This window comes from Corvus cornix, chromosome 3, assembly GCF_000738735.6.
Source record: "Corvus cornix cornix isolate S_Up_H32 chromosome 3, ASM73873v5, whole genome shotgun sequence".
In the NCBI taxonomy this organism is placed as follows: domain Eukaryota; kingdom Metazoa; phylum Chordata; class Aves; order Passeriformes; family Corvidae; genus Corvus; species Corvus cornix.
The window spans coordinates 39,075,583-39,092,337 of record NC_047056.1 but is presented as its reverse complement, the minus strand read 5'-3'; the positions used below and the strand labels follow the sequence as shown (position 1 = coordinate 39,092,337).

The following is a 16,755-nucleotide window of genomic DNA, read 5'->3' as shown; positions in this document are numbered from 1 at the left end:
CTTGCGTATCTTGGAACTAAGTAATTTTATAGTCACAATCATAGTCGCGAATTCCTACCTAGCTGTTCCTCCTGGGTAATGTCTATGTTTGTTTAGGGGACTTTTGTACACAGTATCCTCTATGGATACACTTTGCTTCTACCATTTTCTATATGACAGCTCATTTATTTGACTGGATATTGCTCTCTCTGCTCTATTTAAATAGTCATATATTCAATCAGTGTGTTAAAGAAAAGGATATTGATTCTTGCTTGTCTCTAGGTGGTTTTTTCATATGAGGGTGTTCATACAAATAATGTAATCAATAAATGTTCTCTCTTTCAGGCCTAACAGATGAAAAAGTGAAGGCGTATCTTTCTCTTCACCCCCAGGTACTGGATGAGTTTGTGTCAGAAAGTGTAAGTGCGGAAACTGTGGAAAAATGGCTAAAAAGGAAAAATAACAGACAAGAAGGTAAGTACTTTGTGATTAATATTTAGCTTTGAACAGCTCAGTTATTTTCAGATTTAAAAAGGAAACCTGGTTTTGGTATAACTTGACTATTATAATTTTTGTGTTTAGGTTCTACCATTTTTTCGAAGGCAAAATAGGCTAACAATTTTTAAAAATATTTTGAACCTTTTGGTATTTTTATTTTGAAATATACTGGTACTAATTTTGGAAGTTTAGTTTACCCATTTTGAGTTGCAAATACTATCCATCAACCTGTAGTGTCTGTTCTGAGAACATAATTTGGTCTTCTTGGATCTGAAATTGATAAATTTCGAATTAAAATTATCCAGTATGCCTCAGTAAATTACTGGATATACCATCTCAAAAGTTCCTACTTGCAACATGTAATAAGTCAATTTTAGATAAGAACATTGACATAGAAGTTAAAACCCAGTGTGTTGAATTCTGGGGGTACTTCTGTTGGATTGCTTTAGGTAAAATACCTTGCCAAATAGACCCAGAAAACTTTCTTTTGAGACAGCCTGGATTGACAATGATCATAAATTTTGTAATGATATTAAATTTTGTGAGATTGTCTGCAAACATAAAATTCATGCAATTCTAGCAATGATTTGTAATGTACCAGGTAAAATGCAAAGGAGGAAATTACCAAGAAGGTTAGGTTAGAAACACTGATTTTGTTTTCTGGCTGACTTCCGAGGTGTTTAGGGTTTAAGTTCTGGTGATAATTCTCATTTTACATAGAGGGGCTATTGTTACTTCCTAGAAGATAGTGTTTTCTGTAGAAGATGATGGTTGACAAGGGATGGAAAAGGCTTTATCGAGCTGTTACTGTTTTTGGTGGTAATGACTGTATATATATATATATATATATATATATATATATATCATACTAAGGTAGCAGTAATTTTTGTTGCTTTAAAGAGATTACCTAACAGAACAGAAGTACATAGCAATAGACTGTTCACTACTTTCTTTGTAGTTTGCAAACTGCAGCACTGCAGGCGGCCTATTGTTATAATCCACAAATGCAATCAGAAAAACAATGTTATGAATCAAGGGAATAGGTTGTGACAATGCTTTTTGTAAGCAGAAGATAAAACAGAAACTAATACTTCTTATTTTTATGAGCTATGGTCATTTAAAAATAATGATTTTGTCTAAGGTGCTTGAAATCACTGTAAGAAATCATTGTATGTTTGAAACACAGTTTATAGTCTGGGTCCAGGATCTTGATGCTAAAACCAAGTAAGTGCTTTGGAAAACTTTTAGCATCAAGAATCATATTTTGCTAGAGGAATTTATTACCAGTTGCTCAAATTTTTGGGGGAGACTTTAAACTAAAGATATATTTTTGTGGGAGTCCTCATGCAAGTTTTTGAAGCAACTGCTAAAGCAAAGTAACTGCTGACCATTTTCCTAGCAAAGTTTTAACATAAACAGGTACAACAGTGGGATTTGTCTGTTTTTTCTTACACTTTAAAAACTCTGTATTATGGCTAATTTGCCCCAAACTTGTATTAAAAGTGTCAAGCAATACTTATGCTACCATTGTCATCCAACAGGTCTTTCTGTCTTCCCTGCTACTTCCCTTTTCCTGACAGTGATCTTTTAGGTGGCCATATTTATTACCCTAAAGACAGTCATACAGATGTGGTTTCTTTAGTGTTGGATTTTAGACAAAAATAAGCAGAACCAGATTTAAAACTACACTTGCCAAGTCAAAAAGATTAATTTGAATGCATTTTGTTTATAGAATGGAACAGATACTGATGAGCCTTATCTGTGATTTTCTTCTGGAAAGATAAAGTCTATAGTCATATAAAATATTTCTGATAACAAAATATCCCAGTTTTTCAGAATGCAATATTTTCAGCAAAGAAATTTGCTAGATGATTTACTTAGGTCATGTTATGTATGTACAAATTCTGCTGCCTGAGTAATGGTGGCAGTGAGAAATGAGGGGGAGAGGATACTGCACTTTTGGTGTCAGCACGGATCTTTGGTGACTTAAAGTGGCTGCATAGCTTAAGTCACTTTACATCAGTAGGGGTATAATTTTCCCTCTATCCTTTTTGCTTCAGTCTAGTTTGCTTTATGAATGCTCACTTCATGTAATGTGTTACAGCCAGAAAAATAAGCTTTGTTTTTATTAGAAAGTTGCCAGGCAGATAAAGTGCTGTTTTAAGGTCTCTGGCTCAGTGTCTGTACTCTTACATGATGGTGACGCAGAACAGTCATTAACCTATATGCAGAAATGGTGTCCTGCCTGATTTGCAGACATCCAGCTGTGTGTACTCTGCAGCCAGAAGTCAGTGGGCCTGCAGCCAGGGTAGTTTATCTGAATTTCATTAGCATGAACATGAAGTGAAATGTCTGATTTGGACTTAAATGAACCAAAATTTATCTGTGACTGAGATTCACTGAATTAATTACTCTAGATGTTTTGGGTTTTTTTTAAACCTAAATTATTAAAAAGGACGGAAATCAGTAAATACTGCAGTGTTTAAGATATAACTATATCCCAAAATATAAGGCGTTCTATCGTCAGTGTATATGGCTTAAATGTGTCTGTCATGGTAAATGTTAGATTGAAAGTTGCTCATGTCTGGTTGATGGTGATGGTGATGGTGATCTACCTGGGATAGTAGGACTTTTTTTCTTTAACTTGTGTTTTTTGTTTTCCTGGTATATTGGAGAAAAGCTTCAAAGATAGCATGGAAAAGGAATGCTGCTTATGCTGATATTTGGGTATTCACTGCAACTTTTTGAACCCTATTATCTACCAATAAGTTACATGATCAAAACACACCCAGGCCTTGTATTGTTGCACACAGCCTTTCCAAACAACTCTGTTTGTAATACACAAACACTCGAGTTTTAAATTTTTCCTATCCAGATCATGGCAGAGTTAATATGCCAGAAGGAGATCTTTTTTCTTTTCCAGATGCCTAGATATAATACTCAGAGAACTCATGAGACTTCTTCCATTGTCCTCTTTCCTTTCATATCATTCAAGCAAAAGTGGCAGATGATTTTAGCCAGAGCCATAATATTAGGAAAGCTTTAGATTCTGTCGCTGGATAGATCCTCATCTCCCAACAAATTTCTCAGAGAAATATTGATAAATTCCAACCTTAATTATATCATTTGAGGCTTCACTGCCACAGCAATAAGAGGCTAAGCACATTGATTATAAACCAGATGTGCATCTTTTACACTGTTGATACTGAATTTCATAGATCTCTTTCCTAATCTTTTTAATGACTTCTTATAATAAGAAGAAAGGACAAACTGTACTGACACAGAATTTCTACATGGAAAGCTGCCTATATCACTTAGGAAACTCATCACTTCCCATAGTCCTCATGTTCATCACAGTGCACGACCGTGTGCTTAGTTACTGCTGAATCTGGACACATTAACAGATTTATACATTTTTTTCCCAGAAATATTTGCCAAAAACATGTAAAGCTATGTATAGTGGGAACTTAAAGTGCTTTGCCGTTGTTAATACAAATGCTGTTGTTAAGTAATTTATAAACACAATTAAAAAAAGAAAAAAGGAAAATAGTACATTTAGTACATGATATGACACTAATTATACTCAGAAGTTATAATCTTTTAAGTGCACTGAAATTACTGCATTTCCAGGAACCTGAAATTTCATAACTGACATGTTTAAAAAAAAAAAAAAAAAAAAAAAAAAGAAGAAATTAGAAATTAGTTCCATAATATAAAATTGGTATGTTATTGCTGCAATATTTGAATTGTACTAGGCTGTATCATTGACACATAAAAGTTCTGTATGAAAAGAGATTTCTGGTGCTGCAGTTTCAGGTTTTAAGATATCAGAATGATGGGATTTAAAGTTGGCTACAGTCCTGTAAGAGACGAAGTAATGAATTTTTGAGAGGTGTTGATATGTGTCTCTACTTAGGGAACAAGTCTGTACTTAGGTTTTTATTGTTAAGGAATACTGAAGTACATATTTCTACATTAGATCATAGTTACTCTGTTATTTACTCTTTTAATTATGTTATTTATTCCTGCTTTTAAAAGATGGTGTGTAGAGGAATGTTATTTGCACTTCGCCTGAGGTTGTTAAACAGCTGAGAGGATGGCTAACATGCATTTCCATAAGCAGGGATAGTGTATATAAAAAGAAATATGTAAGGGGGATATGTGTCAGTATGTGTATGCTAAGTAGATGTCATCTTGCTGCCAGAATTATAAAGAAAAAAATGGAGCCTATTCTTGATTTATTAGCTTTTGCGGACTGTGCCTTTTTGCACCAACTAAGCAGAGATACCTGTTCTGTAGTGCAGGGTAGGAGCTCTAGCAGTGTAGATGAAGGATACTTGGAATCTGGAGACTGTCACTGCTGTGGTGCTCCACATCTTGTTGCAATTCTGACTTCTCCCCAACCTAGGCAAGAGGAACTGATATGGCAGTATGTTAACAACCTCCTTGATTTATAATTAGGGTGTCTTAATATTTCATTGACACTGCAGACATGCTGTTTTATTCCGATGCATCCCTGCTGTGCTTATGTTTGTGACATCCAAGCAGGCAACAAATACTTGCCAAAAAGCAAGAGTAGTTGTGGGAATTATTTGGGCAGTGTGTGACTTTGCACCATTGATACCATAGTAGTAGCTCTTAATGCTTAGTACCAAACCCCACTATTTGCATATTTTGATGCCTTTCTTGGATTTTTTTTTTTAATTTTTCTCAAAATACAACAGAAAGTATGTCTCCTCCAATTCCAACTGGAATAATTGCTTGCTGTGTTCTTGCTCTTCACTCAGCATTTGCTAACAACCAGTTAGATACAAAATGTTGATCTAGGTGGATTTTTTGGTCTGAACCAAGGTAATTTATGATACTGACAGGCACTACTTTCCTGGGATAATACCCAGACTGATAAAAATTGTCTCTATTGTGTATGTTTTTATCAGAAAGTTGCAACAATATCTGGGGGCTTGACTATGTAGGACCTATTTGTCTGTGTATTTGGCATAGTCCTCACTTCCTTGGAGATAAAACTCATGGGTAGACTTTTATATGTCATAGTTTGCAGGTTGCCATTTCTCATGTGTCTGGATAATTTATGTTAGTATTTCAGAAGCACTTTCCAGTTCTGTGGTGGAGCTCTACATAGGAATGCCATTTTAGTCCAGATAATGAAAATGGCGTGCATGTGTCAGAGGTGCAGAAGAATTTTGGAGCAGATTTCTGGGGAGACTGTTGTATTGTGCCATTGCTTTAGAAAATTGTTTTATTACTGCACCATTTCCTGAAAGACTCAGTATAATTGCCCAAGGTGAAATGGTTTCTTTCCTGTGTGACAAGTTCAATGGGTTTTTTTATTGTTTTTTCTTAATCAATCAGAAGAGAATCAACTTAGAAGTGGGCTCATTTTGGCTGTGAAAATATTGAGAAGGAGTTAGTGAACAAGTTTCTCCCTGTGATGTTGTCAGTATGGTTTTTGGACAGAAAAGGTTAATGGAGAGGATATTTAGATTAGATAGATAAGGATTTTTTTAATATATTGGTAGTACAGAAACACTAAGCAGTGGCGTCTTGGTAGATAATACTGAGGTCTTCAGTGATGATGAAGTTTTTTGTCCAGTGTGCATCTTGATGTTGAAGCAGTTACTAATTTCATTTGTTATTTGAATGGCTATCACTAGAAAACTCCAAACAGTGCTCAAAGGAGCTTGGCACATTTTTTTCTTCTAATTTGCTGAAAAAAGTGAGAGTTTATTGTCTGATTGTTTTTTGGGTTTTTTTGAGTGGGTCAGGTGAAGGAGGTGATTTTTCTGTTTTTCTGGAGTTCTGTGTGTTTAGAATTTTTATCTGGTCAGATATTTGCAGAGGGTAATCCTTTAATGATGATATGTTTGGCCTTCGGAAGTAGACGTCATCGCTTGGTCTGAGTTCCCTCTTAAATAATTATGTTAATCACATTATATCTAGAGCAATTATTCTCAACATGTACTTATACTAATGTTTGTTGTGTCTTTGTTAGTCTTGAATTAGGAGTGTTTATGTTTTTTCTGTCTTCTCAAAAATACTGTTTCTCCTTACTTTTAAACCTGGCTTCACAGAATCATTTTCTGCTCAGTACTGCTAGCTGTATTAGAAAATAAACAGATATTGATTTTTGTCATTTCTCAAATGTTCAGTAAATTATGACATGGAGCTTCTTTTAGTATCATTCTGAGGAATAGGTGTTCCAATTTTCTGTTTCTCTTCAGTTTACATTTTGAACATTTCCAGATGATCAATATCTTCTGTAAAGAGTGGACAGTATAAGAGAGATAGCATTGCAATAATGGGTTAATGAAGGTTATATGCAATACAAAACCATTTCCCTACTGTGTGAGACAGCTCTCCTGAATGTTGTCTGGCCCTGCTGTTCTTTGTTTTCAGATTCTTTGTCTCCTGTAAATGGATCTTTGTTTTTAGAGTAAAAAATCAAGCAAACAAAAGAAAAAAAATCTCTCACTACTCAGTAGAGAGGATCCGTTCTGCTGATGTATGTGGAGACTGTATACCCACGTAGCCAACACTTTTTAATAATGATTATTTATGTCAGTGTTAGCTAACCTGTTTTATCTGCATTGAAATGGAGTAGGAACATTCCCATGGCCTGTAAGTTGAGAAAGAATTAAATAACAAGGGAATAGTCATTAACTTTTATGGGACTTTTTAATCCAAGTATAGAAGTATTAACTTCATTAATGTTGGCTAGGCAAGGCCTGTAATCAAAGATTGACCAATAAGGATAAAATGACAAAATGTAAAATAACTATAGATTGTTATGAAATAACATTGCTTGTTCTGTCCTTTAAATGAGACCTGTGTCTTTGAGGAAAGGGAAGTATGCAGTCACACAGTGTGATAGTCTGTTAGTGAGCACAAAGAAAGAATGTTTATTCATGAATGTTCTGTATGCGAGTAGTGAAAACTCAGGTCAGCAACATTCTCAATGCCTTATCCATATATAATATACGTGTAAAAATTCTGCCATCTCTTCTATATCACGGGAAGTACAGGAAGCCCTGAGGATGAATGAAAATTCATCTTTTACAGTGGAGATGTCTAGTTGGATATAAATGTTGATGCCATGCTTTACGTGGATGATTTTATGTTTCTATGGGCAGAAGCAATTAATGATATATGTCTTAACCTCATATTGGCTATTAGTGACAATTTTCAGCAGAAATTTTACTTCTGAAACTGCTCTGTTGTCTTAATGCTTTGAAATCAGATTGTATACACAGAACAGTAAATCACAGACATAGTATGGGCTTAATGAAGACCAAACATTTTCAGTGTGTGATTCTGTAGTGATTTATCTAATCACGATGTTGATTCAGTTACTTTATCCTTTAAAATATCTATGATTGGGGGAATTTTAGGCTAGTTGTCCTGTGTTTGTCTATCTGATCAGATTTAGTGCAGCTAATTTAAAGTGTGTACTTTTCATGATGAGTCATAGATAGTCCCTTTATTTGTCCTAGTGGTCATTGGTCGATCAAGGGCTTTGTCCAAAAATTACTTCTTTATACTCTGCATGGTGAAATAAATCCTGGCAATTAATTTTCAACTGAACTATAATAAATTGCTTTTGTTTTTGTTTTTTTGGGATTTTTTTTTTTGCATGTTTTATGAATGAATGTTAAATTATATTCCCACTTCATTCAGCAAGAGGATGGCCTAAGCATGACTTCATTCCTATTGATTTACTTCTATACATTCCCTAATTGCTCCCTCAGGAGATGATACCTGTTTAAATATGTTGTAGGAGGGACACATGTATTGCGCAAAAGTGAGCCCTGTTTCCTCTGCTTAGCTGCCATAGAGTTTTGTCGAGGAAAGGGTCATGTCACAAATATTATACAAACGCTTTGAAGCTGTTATTAAGCATGTAGCTAGAAATTATTTGGTTCAAAACGTGTAGTCAAGTTCCAGACAATAAAAAAATCCAACAAGAAACCAACCCACAAAACTTTGAGTTGAATCTTTTTCAATTATCTTCGAAGATACAGATATTGAACCAAAAAATCCAGGTATTGGAGAAAAAGTTCTCGTTACGATTTTGAAGTTGCTAAGAACTTGGAAGTAAACTATGGAATTCCTAGACAATTTCACTACAGAGGACTTTAGTATTCTGAGAGGGATTTTTATTTTCATAAGCTCTCTGAAAAAATGGATGCACACTAAGATGGTAAAACTTCAAATGTACTGAAAATTAAACCCAGATGCATAGAAACTCAGAAGAATCTCATAAAGTGTTAGATAAAAATAAGGTTTGGTTGATCTTTACCTCTGAAGCCTAGTTGCATGGTGTGTCACATCTTCGAGGGTAAACTGCTTTTTCTTCACTCCCAAACATGATGCATCCAAGCTACCATCTGGAATAGTCCTGGGCAGCTGTTAGTCCTCTCATCTGATCCCAAATATCGTCTTGCAAATTGGCAAGATCCAAGCCATGCTGTGGGTGCAAAGTTAATCAGGTACTGGTGATATTCAAGCCCAGTCTACATCCCTAATTCCTCCATTACTTTAGACCTAGCCTGAATTAGCTATTACAGCTCAAAGAGGGATGCTAGGAATATAGTGGAAAAATCAGCCTTTAGAGCTTCAGAGAGAGAGCTCAGCCAAATCCAACCAAACAGGAAACTTCATTAAGTCACTGTGGAAATTTGAGGTTAATTTGAAGTTCAGGTGCTCTGTACAGGTAACACCACCTCCTCAGGATACGTAGAAGAGCAAAGTTAACCAGATATGTAGTTATCTCTAATCTGTATTTCTAGAAGTCCAAAAAACAGGCAAGAAAGGAAGTATTTTTTTTTTTACATAGATCTCTTTATTGATACAATGTATGTGACAAGCTAACATTTCCATCAGCACAGCTGAGGGGGACAATGGACTGTTAGACTAGCAGCATGTGAGGCTTGGAGGAACCTGACTTTATCAGTGGTTAATAAACTTGGGCAAGAGTACACTGAGTTTAATTGTGTTTAACTATTTTACTTCTTTAGACAATTTGAGCAAAATGTCTGACTGTCAATTATGGAACAGGTGGAGATTGTGTACGGTAATTTTTTCTAGGTATGAGGGGAATGGATGTTTTTATTTCCCATGTGGAACACTTAAAGCTCAGGTGTAAGGAGGTTTGGCAGGAAATTATAATGGGTTATAAAACCAGTGTCAGTTGGTGTTGAGCCAATGATAAGTATAAATTTTATGTGAAGGATTTTTCTTGTTTGAGCATAAGAACAGAAAAGCTAAGAAAGAATTAATTGAATAATTATGTTAAAGAATATTTTTTTCTCAAAAGCATTATTCATTTTCTGTTTTTTCTAAATTCCATGAAGACATTTACATCTACTGAACTAATCATATGACATTTGAGGATGCTCGTTTACTACCCATAGATCTTGCGTTATTTTGTAGGAGGCTTGTTGTTACGTTGGTGGGAAGTTAGCAGGGTCTGAATTTCTTGCACTGGCTAGTGCATCTAATTCAATTCAGCCAGAAAAAGACCCCTATTCTGATCACGTTATTAACTTTTTATAAAACCTCTCTTCCTTATTATCTTTATATTATGATGACTTTTGTGATGCTGCTACCAAACAGAGGGGGATTCTTTATTCTGCAAAAGACCTGAACTGGAGCAGAAGTTTTATAATTATGACTGTCATGATGAAGACAGTTGACAGATTTACCTTTTCCATAACAGAAGAATGAAGGGCACCCTGCAAAACAAATTGACTACAGATTTGAAACAACAGGATGTCCTTTTTCACACAACCCATGCCTAAATTATGAACCCATTAGCATAATATATTTGAGATGTTAAAAATGTAAATGGGTTCAAAAAGTGATTAGACACATTCCAAAGAAGAAATACTTCATCAAGAGCTGTTACATACTATGATCCTGATGCAGCCTCCAGCTGAGAAAATTCATAAGCATCTGATTGCTCTGAGGACATACTGGAGTAAGTATACTCTGTACAGCTGTAGTCTGTGTTTTCTCTCCTTTTCATACAGTGTAAATTCTTCATACTTTTTTCCTGTTTCCTTTCTAATTGAGCTGTTACTAGCCATTGTTATATGAGTAGATGGACTTTTACTTTAGCAGAATAGGGTCATTATTTTCTGTCATTATACTTCTCCTGCCTTTCTGGGATTTATGTACCACCCGTTGTTCAAATTGTGAGTCAGATTGTCTTAATAACTCATTTGAATATGCTGGAAAAGAGACTGGGTTTTTATATTATGACACATTGTTTATGGATCTTAGATAAGCTGCAAGAGGTCTCTTCAGTTGTAACAATAAGGCGTCTTTGAAACTCTTTGGAGACAGTACTTTATTCAGACTTATGCTACTTAGCTGCAGTACTGAGCTAAATTATTTTATTCTTTCTTTTAACCTGCAGTTTGCAGAGATACACATAAGTGATGATCTTCGGCTACAAAAAAAAGAGGTTTGTCTAGTTGAAATTGTGGAGTAACAGTGATTAAGAGGCTTTCTCACATTTCTTTTTTAATGCAAAGGTAGAATATTTAGTGTGTTTTATTGTTTGTTTAGGTAAGAGAAGGGAGATCTTCTACAGGGTGCTTGGTCCTCATCCTAAAGTGCTGGTTTCATTCCATTTGTCATTAAGCATGGGGAGTGAAAGGGAAAGAGAAAAAGAATGACGGTGTTGATGTGCAACAAGGATTAGGAAATTAATAAGGTGTAGGAGAAGGAATGTCTGTGGGTTTTTGAAGGGTTTATAGCAATTGGGTGTAACTGACATCAGGTTTTGGTGACTGGGGTGGGGAAGTGACAACGGACTTGTTACATTTATACTAATTCAGTTCAAGAGGGTTCATTGTGAACATATGGAAATATCTTCATGAAGTGCATCAGGTATTTGTATAGCAATAAAGAGGTGTTTATTCTGGGGGACTTGCTGGGCAGTGATTTGGATTTACAGTGAACCAAATTACAGTGGAGACTTTTCAAAACAACTTTTTAAGCTAGTAGCTACAGTGACCCTTCTTTTTAAATCAGAGTTGTCATGACCCACACAGTGGATGCCCTTCTGGGAGAGGAGGTTATTTCAAACAGTTTTAAATTACCAGAATGTGCTCTTTTCGCATTATATAACATAGCAAGCCATGTCATTGTGACACCTGCTGGTTTGCCATTATGTATATATTTCATGGTCAATCATGAATGTGCTCAAGGAATAATCTGAATTCTCCCTATTGTCTGTTACTTCTCTTAAACAAAATTTTAGTTTTACAGAAAATTGTTTTTACAAATGTGTACTATTACCATGTTGTGTTTTCCAGCCGTTCTCTGGCCAAAACAATATTTGGAGAAAATAACTGTCATCTCCCCATATGCCAGCATGACTGTGTTCTTCAAAAAATTTTACTTCTGAGGAGTAAACAGTGGCCATAAATCTCTGATACATTTCAATGTTTGGGGTACCTATTGTAGCAGCCAACTGTATACACCAAGGACAGTGGATATATGTATATACATTCAAGTACAGAGAAAAACAGACCATATAATATAGGAAAAGGGTATTTACAAGTATTTTCTCATGTTCTGAGGGGTTTTTTTCCATCAAAAACTCTTTGTTGCACTGTTTAATAACAGTTATCAAATTTTGAATCCATGTAGTTTGAGCAGGTACAGAAACAATTATGGCTCTTCAAAATTCACAATAGGTGGCACGGAACAGTATTGCAGAGCCACAAAAACATAGGCAATCTTAGAAATACTGTTGTCTGTCATGGTCCAGTCCAGCATCCTTTAGTGACCATTTTTAGATCTAAACACTGATGGATGAACCACTGGCCCATGTTGGCATTTTTGTACATCACAGATAGGTCTTTATGATTTGAGAATGGATAGGCTCAAATTTTGGAATACATACTACAACTGTACGTTTCCACACAGATTTATTTAAGCATTGCTGAGACTGACCCTATTATATAGGGACATAAACAAGATTCTTTTAAACACACTTTGAAGAAACTCACCAAAACTAAGCATTTTTTCTGGATGATAAAGGTGATTTCAATGTTTTCTTCTCAGTGTGACAATGGCAATGCAGTTTCTGTTCACAAATGTGGATAACTTGTTACCATTCTGAATTCAGCATTTCTTAGTTTATGTAGCTGTCCATCAGCTACATAGGGAGATGCTTCTGGAGCACTTCAAAGAAAATAGAAGTGCGGATGGAATCTTGCAATATTTCTGAGGGCAGCTTAAAAAAATGAATTGGACAGGTTTCTGATAGAAGTGCCAAAATAATTCTTTTAATAGAAACAATGAAAGAAGAAAAGCTATGTACACAGGATCCTCAGGAATAAATGTCACATTAGAAGTTTAGATTGTTTCTTTTCTTTTTGCTTCTTGTAAATCTAGTTAAAGGGAGAGAATATTTGATTTAGATTTTCTTCATTCTTAATAAATGTGTATAAAATCTTGGATAGTACTTGAGTTACTATACTTGTTTTTCTTTATTTTTATGACATATCTTAAAGCGAAGGCTTGTTTCAAATAATGCTATATTTTCTCTGGAAGTTTTCTCAGCTCCATAATCAATTAGTTGAGTTTTTGAAGAGCTCGTTCTTCTACAGACTGTTAGGAAATTATTGGCTATTTTTGAGTGATTGTCTTTATGTAGATCTTCAGGCATTGAAGTCAACACCTGCTTAGCTCAGCATCATCTCATTTGTATTTGTACCTTATTTTCCTTTCGATAAATAGGCAGACTGAAGCCTGTTGTTATTTCATTTTCTCTACCTCCCTAGGCTTATCATTTTTAAAATATATATTAATGTATTTCATAACTCTAAGATTGTTGGGAGAGACAATTTTACTTGGTTTTCATTCCAAGGTCTGCCATTTCTTTTTACATATCACAGGGATGGAATGATTTTCCTTGGTCTCAATGTTGTCTCTCTCATGATACATCCAAATCCCTCAGATATGGTTGACTGTCTTTCAGTACTCTTTCTGAAGGTGGATTTTCTTAAAGAATGCAGAAACAGAAGCATTTTTTGTACGGTAATTAGGTGAAGTTTATCTCAGAGACTGGCAGTCAAGAACTTTCTGACTTCATTTCATAAAACTTTGGTGAGTTCTGACTCCACTTTTACCTCTTAGAAAAAAGTATTTAATAAGAGCTCCTGGCCTGACAGTTTTCACAACCTTGAGGCTTCATTTGTGTGTCTCAAAAGGTTAATGAAAACCTTTGCTGTGGTAAGTGACAAGCTCACATGTCTTAATAAGGAGAATAAAGTAAAAGAAGGACAGGCATTTCTTCATTCTTACCAGGACCTCTTTTCGGACATTTGCATCAGATATCACCTTGGGTTTTGAAGATGTTTTTATAACATGTCCAGGATCCAAGCCTAGAGGAGGAATCAGTGGAAAATGGCTTGGTAACTCTTGTGTTTCCTCGAAGAAACAGATTAGGAATCTAGAGAAAGTATTGAACTTCTGTTCTGACCTCTCAGTAATCCTGTTATCTCAGTCTGACCTCTGCTTTGAAAGTACCTCAGATTAGTTGCAAGGGATTGTATTTAGTTAAACGTATTTCATTTGATATCTTTTAATCTTTGCAAATTTTCCTTTTGGTGGTTGCACAAAATATATGTTGAGTTCCAGATACTGGCATCTATATACACAGGAAAAAAAAAAATCACAAATCTCCAGTTCATTTCATTAATTGTAATAGTTAAACCTGGGTTAATACAAATGCAGAATGTATTTTTTCATAGAAAAGATACCTGGAATTCCTTATGACCAGTTGAAATGCTGCAGAAAAATACATGCTGAACAGTGGTGCCTTTCTTTGAGTTGATACAAAGCTCTTGTTTTGCTCCTAAAACACATCTAAAGAAGTCTCAGTAACTGTCCAAAGAGTTACTGTATGCAAAGAATAGGTTAAAAAAATTGTAAGTACCTAAGTATTTGCTCCTGCCTTTCATACTGAACTCATATCTGAAGAACCCTCCTAACTTGCTTATAAATCCTTCTCTTTTGGAGTCCTTGAACAAATTCAGAATCTTACAAATTTTTCGCTACTATTTTTAACATTTACTGGAAAATTACTGCACTGAATATTAGTGTTTCAAAGATACTATGGCATAATACATGAAAAACTGAGCTGCTCTGTCAGTAGAGAAGCTTAGAAAACAGTTTACCTGCTTATCCCACTCGTGCTTTTTGTAAACATCCTTGGCTACACTCCCAGTAAAGATTGGAATATGAAGTGGCTTTACCAAGTGGTTTCTTCCTTTCCCTTATGTATTGAAAGGAGAGGCCTTAGGGGAAGCACAGGACAGATGAGAAAAGGACAGAAACAGGAGTAGATGCATGTAGGCAATGAGAAGGAGGAGTGGATTGTATAATCTATTGGTGGTGGCAGGCTGAGACATTCACCCTTTTCATTAATTAGCACCCCACAGATGCAAATAAATATGGAATATTTGTTCTATTGCATTTTCTTGCTGATTTTGATTTCCGTGAAGTGGGATGCTACAGAGCCTGGGTTTCTTTGGGCTTAAAGAAAACCTAATTTCTGGGATATAACAAGTTGCAATTTAAGTAATAAGTCCTGTTTATATTAATATTAGCTGTCAGCTTAAACCAACACCCTGAAGTTTCTAAAGGAATGGATGTAGTTATATACTTGTTTTATGTTTGTGGGAAATCCTCTTATGCATCAAATTAAAGGACACTTGCTAAATTATGTATGGAACAAAAAATAAGTCTAGTGACTGATAATATTTCAAATGAGAACTTTTAAAGTATTCAATACATATTTTTTGCTTGTTTTCATAATTACAAAGTGATATTAAGTAGGAGAACACAGGATTCCGTCATTAAAATAATTCTTTTTGAATAATTATTTTGCTGTGTTTTCTGTGGATCAAATTATGTACAATATGAATATGAATAGCATTCACCAGCTTATACTATATTGAAAGACTATTTTCCTTAATTTTTACACTCTAAACCACCTCCCACTATGTTGCCAGAGCGAATGTATCTTTGGGAACAGAACCCAGTCTGCACCAATGGCTGACTGCCAAACCTTTCTGCTGGAAAGCCAGCCATTATTTTCTACCTTCTACTGCACAGTAGGGTGCATCCACCCATTTATAGCATAGTGCCATAGTTTTTTATTTCATGGTAATCTTTTGTATTAGATATTCATAGGAATAAATTTTCTCTAGCCATGTAGGTCACATTTCTCCCCAGACAAAACTGAAACGTAATAGATGCTTTTTTTTTTTCCTAAAGTGTCTTTGAAAAAATTGTAGTCTCTAGCAATGGGTTTTTCTTGGAACTGAATGCATTTGCACCCTGTCATTGATATCATAGGCACACCTTATCCAATTTCATTGCTGTACTACAGTCGGCAAGCAAACAAAAGTAAATTAGGGAGTAGGTTTGCATTCCTCCAGTATATCTGGAATAGTAATGGAAAAAGAAAGTATTAAAGGCAATAATACAGTGTAAATAAGTTACTGGAATCACAGACATCTTTTAGAACAAGATTAGCAAATGTCATTGTGCTGTCAAAGCAAGTTTCTCTCCGTGCTTGTTTTCTACTTGAGATATGGCTAAATAATTCAAATATTATTTGAATTAGGAGCCTAAAGATAATTTTCAATCTTATCACCTTCCTCTTTAACTGTTCCTAAAATATTATCATCTAAACAATCAATCCTAAATCATTTAGATGCAGGATTGACCAAAAGAAAGAGTATACTCAGTGGTATGACTTAGCAGTGTTTGTCTTGATTGTTAAGAAGTATTTCAAGATTTGAAGAGAATAGTGTGAATTCTTACATAAACCTTTCTCCACGTGCTCTACACATATTAAAGCTTCTTATTCATTCCAGTCCTGTGCTACAGGAAACTAATAACTAGAAATGAATGTTGATGTAGATCATCATGTTCTTAGAATGGAAGAACCCATTAAATCTAGACATCTCTGCAACTGCTACATTTTACTAAAGATGATGTGTCCATGTCTCCAGCCTGAAGGAAGCCATAATTGCATTTTGTTTTATTAAGCTATTACATATGAATGAACGTGTTATGTTAAAAAAAAAAAGTACCAATCATCTTAGCAAAGAGAACTTTCAATGCCTCCTTGAGAGTCTTCAGAACCTCAGGCTCCTTTAGTTGGCACCAACCACCTTGAATAGTCCAGTCATTAGGAAACTGAGATGCCAATGAATCCTGTCTGCTCAAGCC

The 16,755-nt window shown here is 35.1% G+C and overlaps 1 protein-coding gene across 4 annotated transcripts in view; it reads left to right on the top strand.

Annotated features, from left to right (window-relative positions):
• PDE10A (phosphodiesterase 10A) overlaps window positions 1-16,755 on the top strand; it is a 347,833-nt gene that overhangs the window by 248,242 nt on the left and 82,836 nt on the right. For all 4 annotated transcript variants that reach the window (XM_010391640.4, XM_039568839.1, XM_039568837.1 and 1 more), the window contains exon 2: window positions 325-453. In XM_010391640.4, the coding sequence (XP_010389942.3) occupies window positions 325-453 (129 nt within the window). The remainder of the gene's footprint in view (window positions 1-324; window positions 454-16,755) is intronic.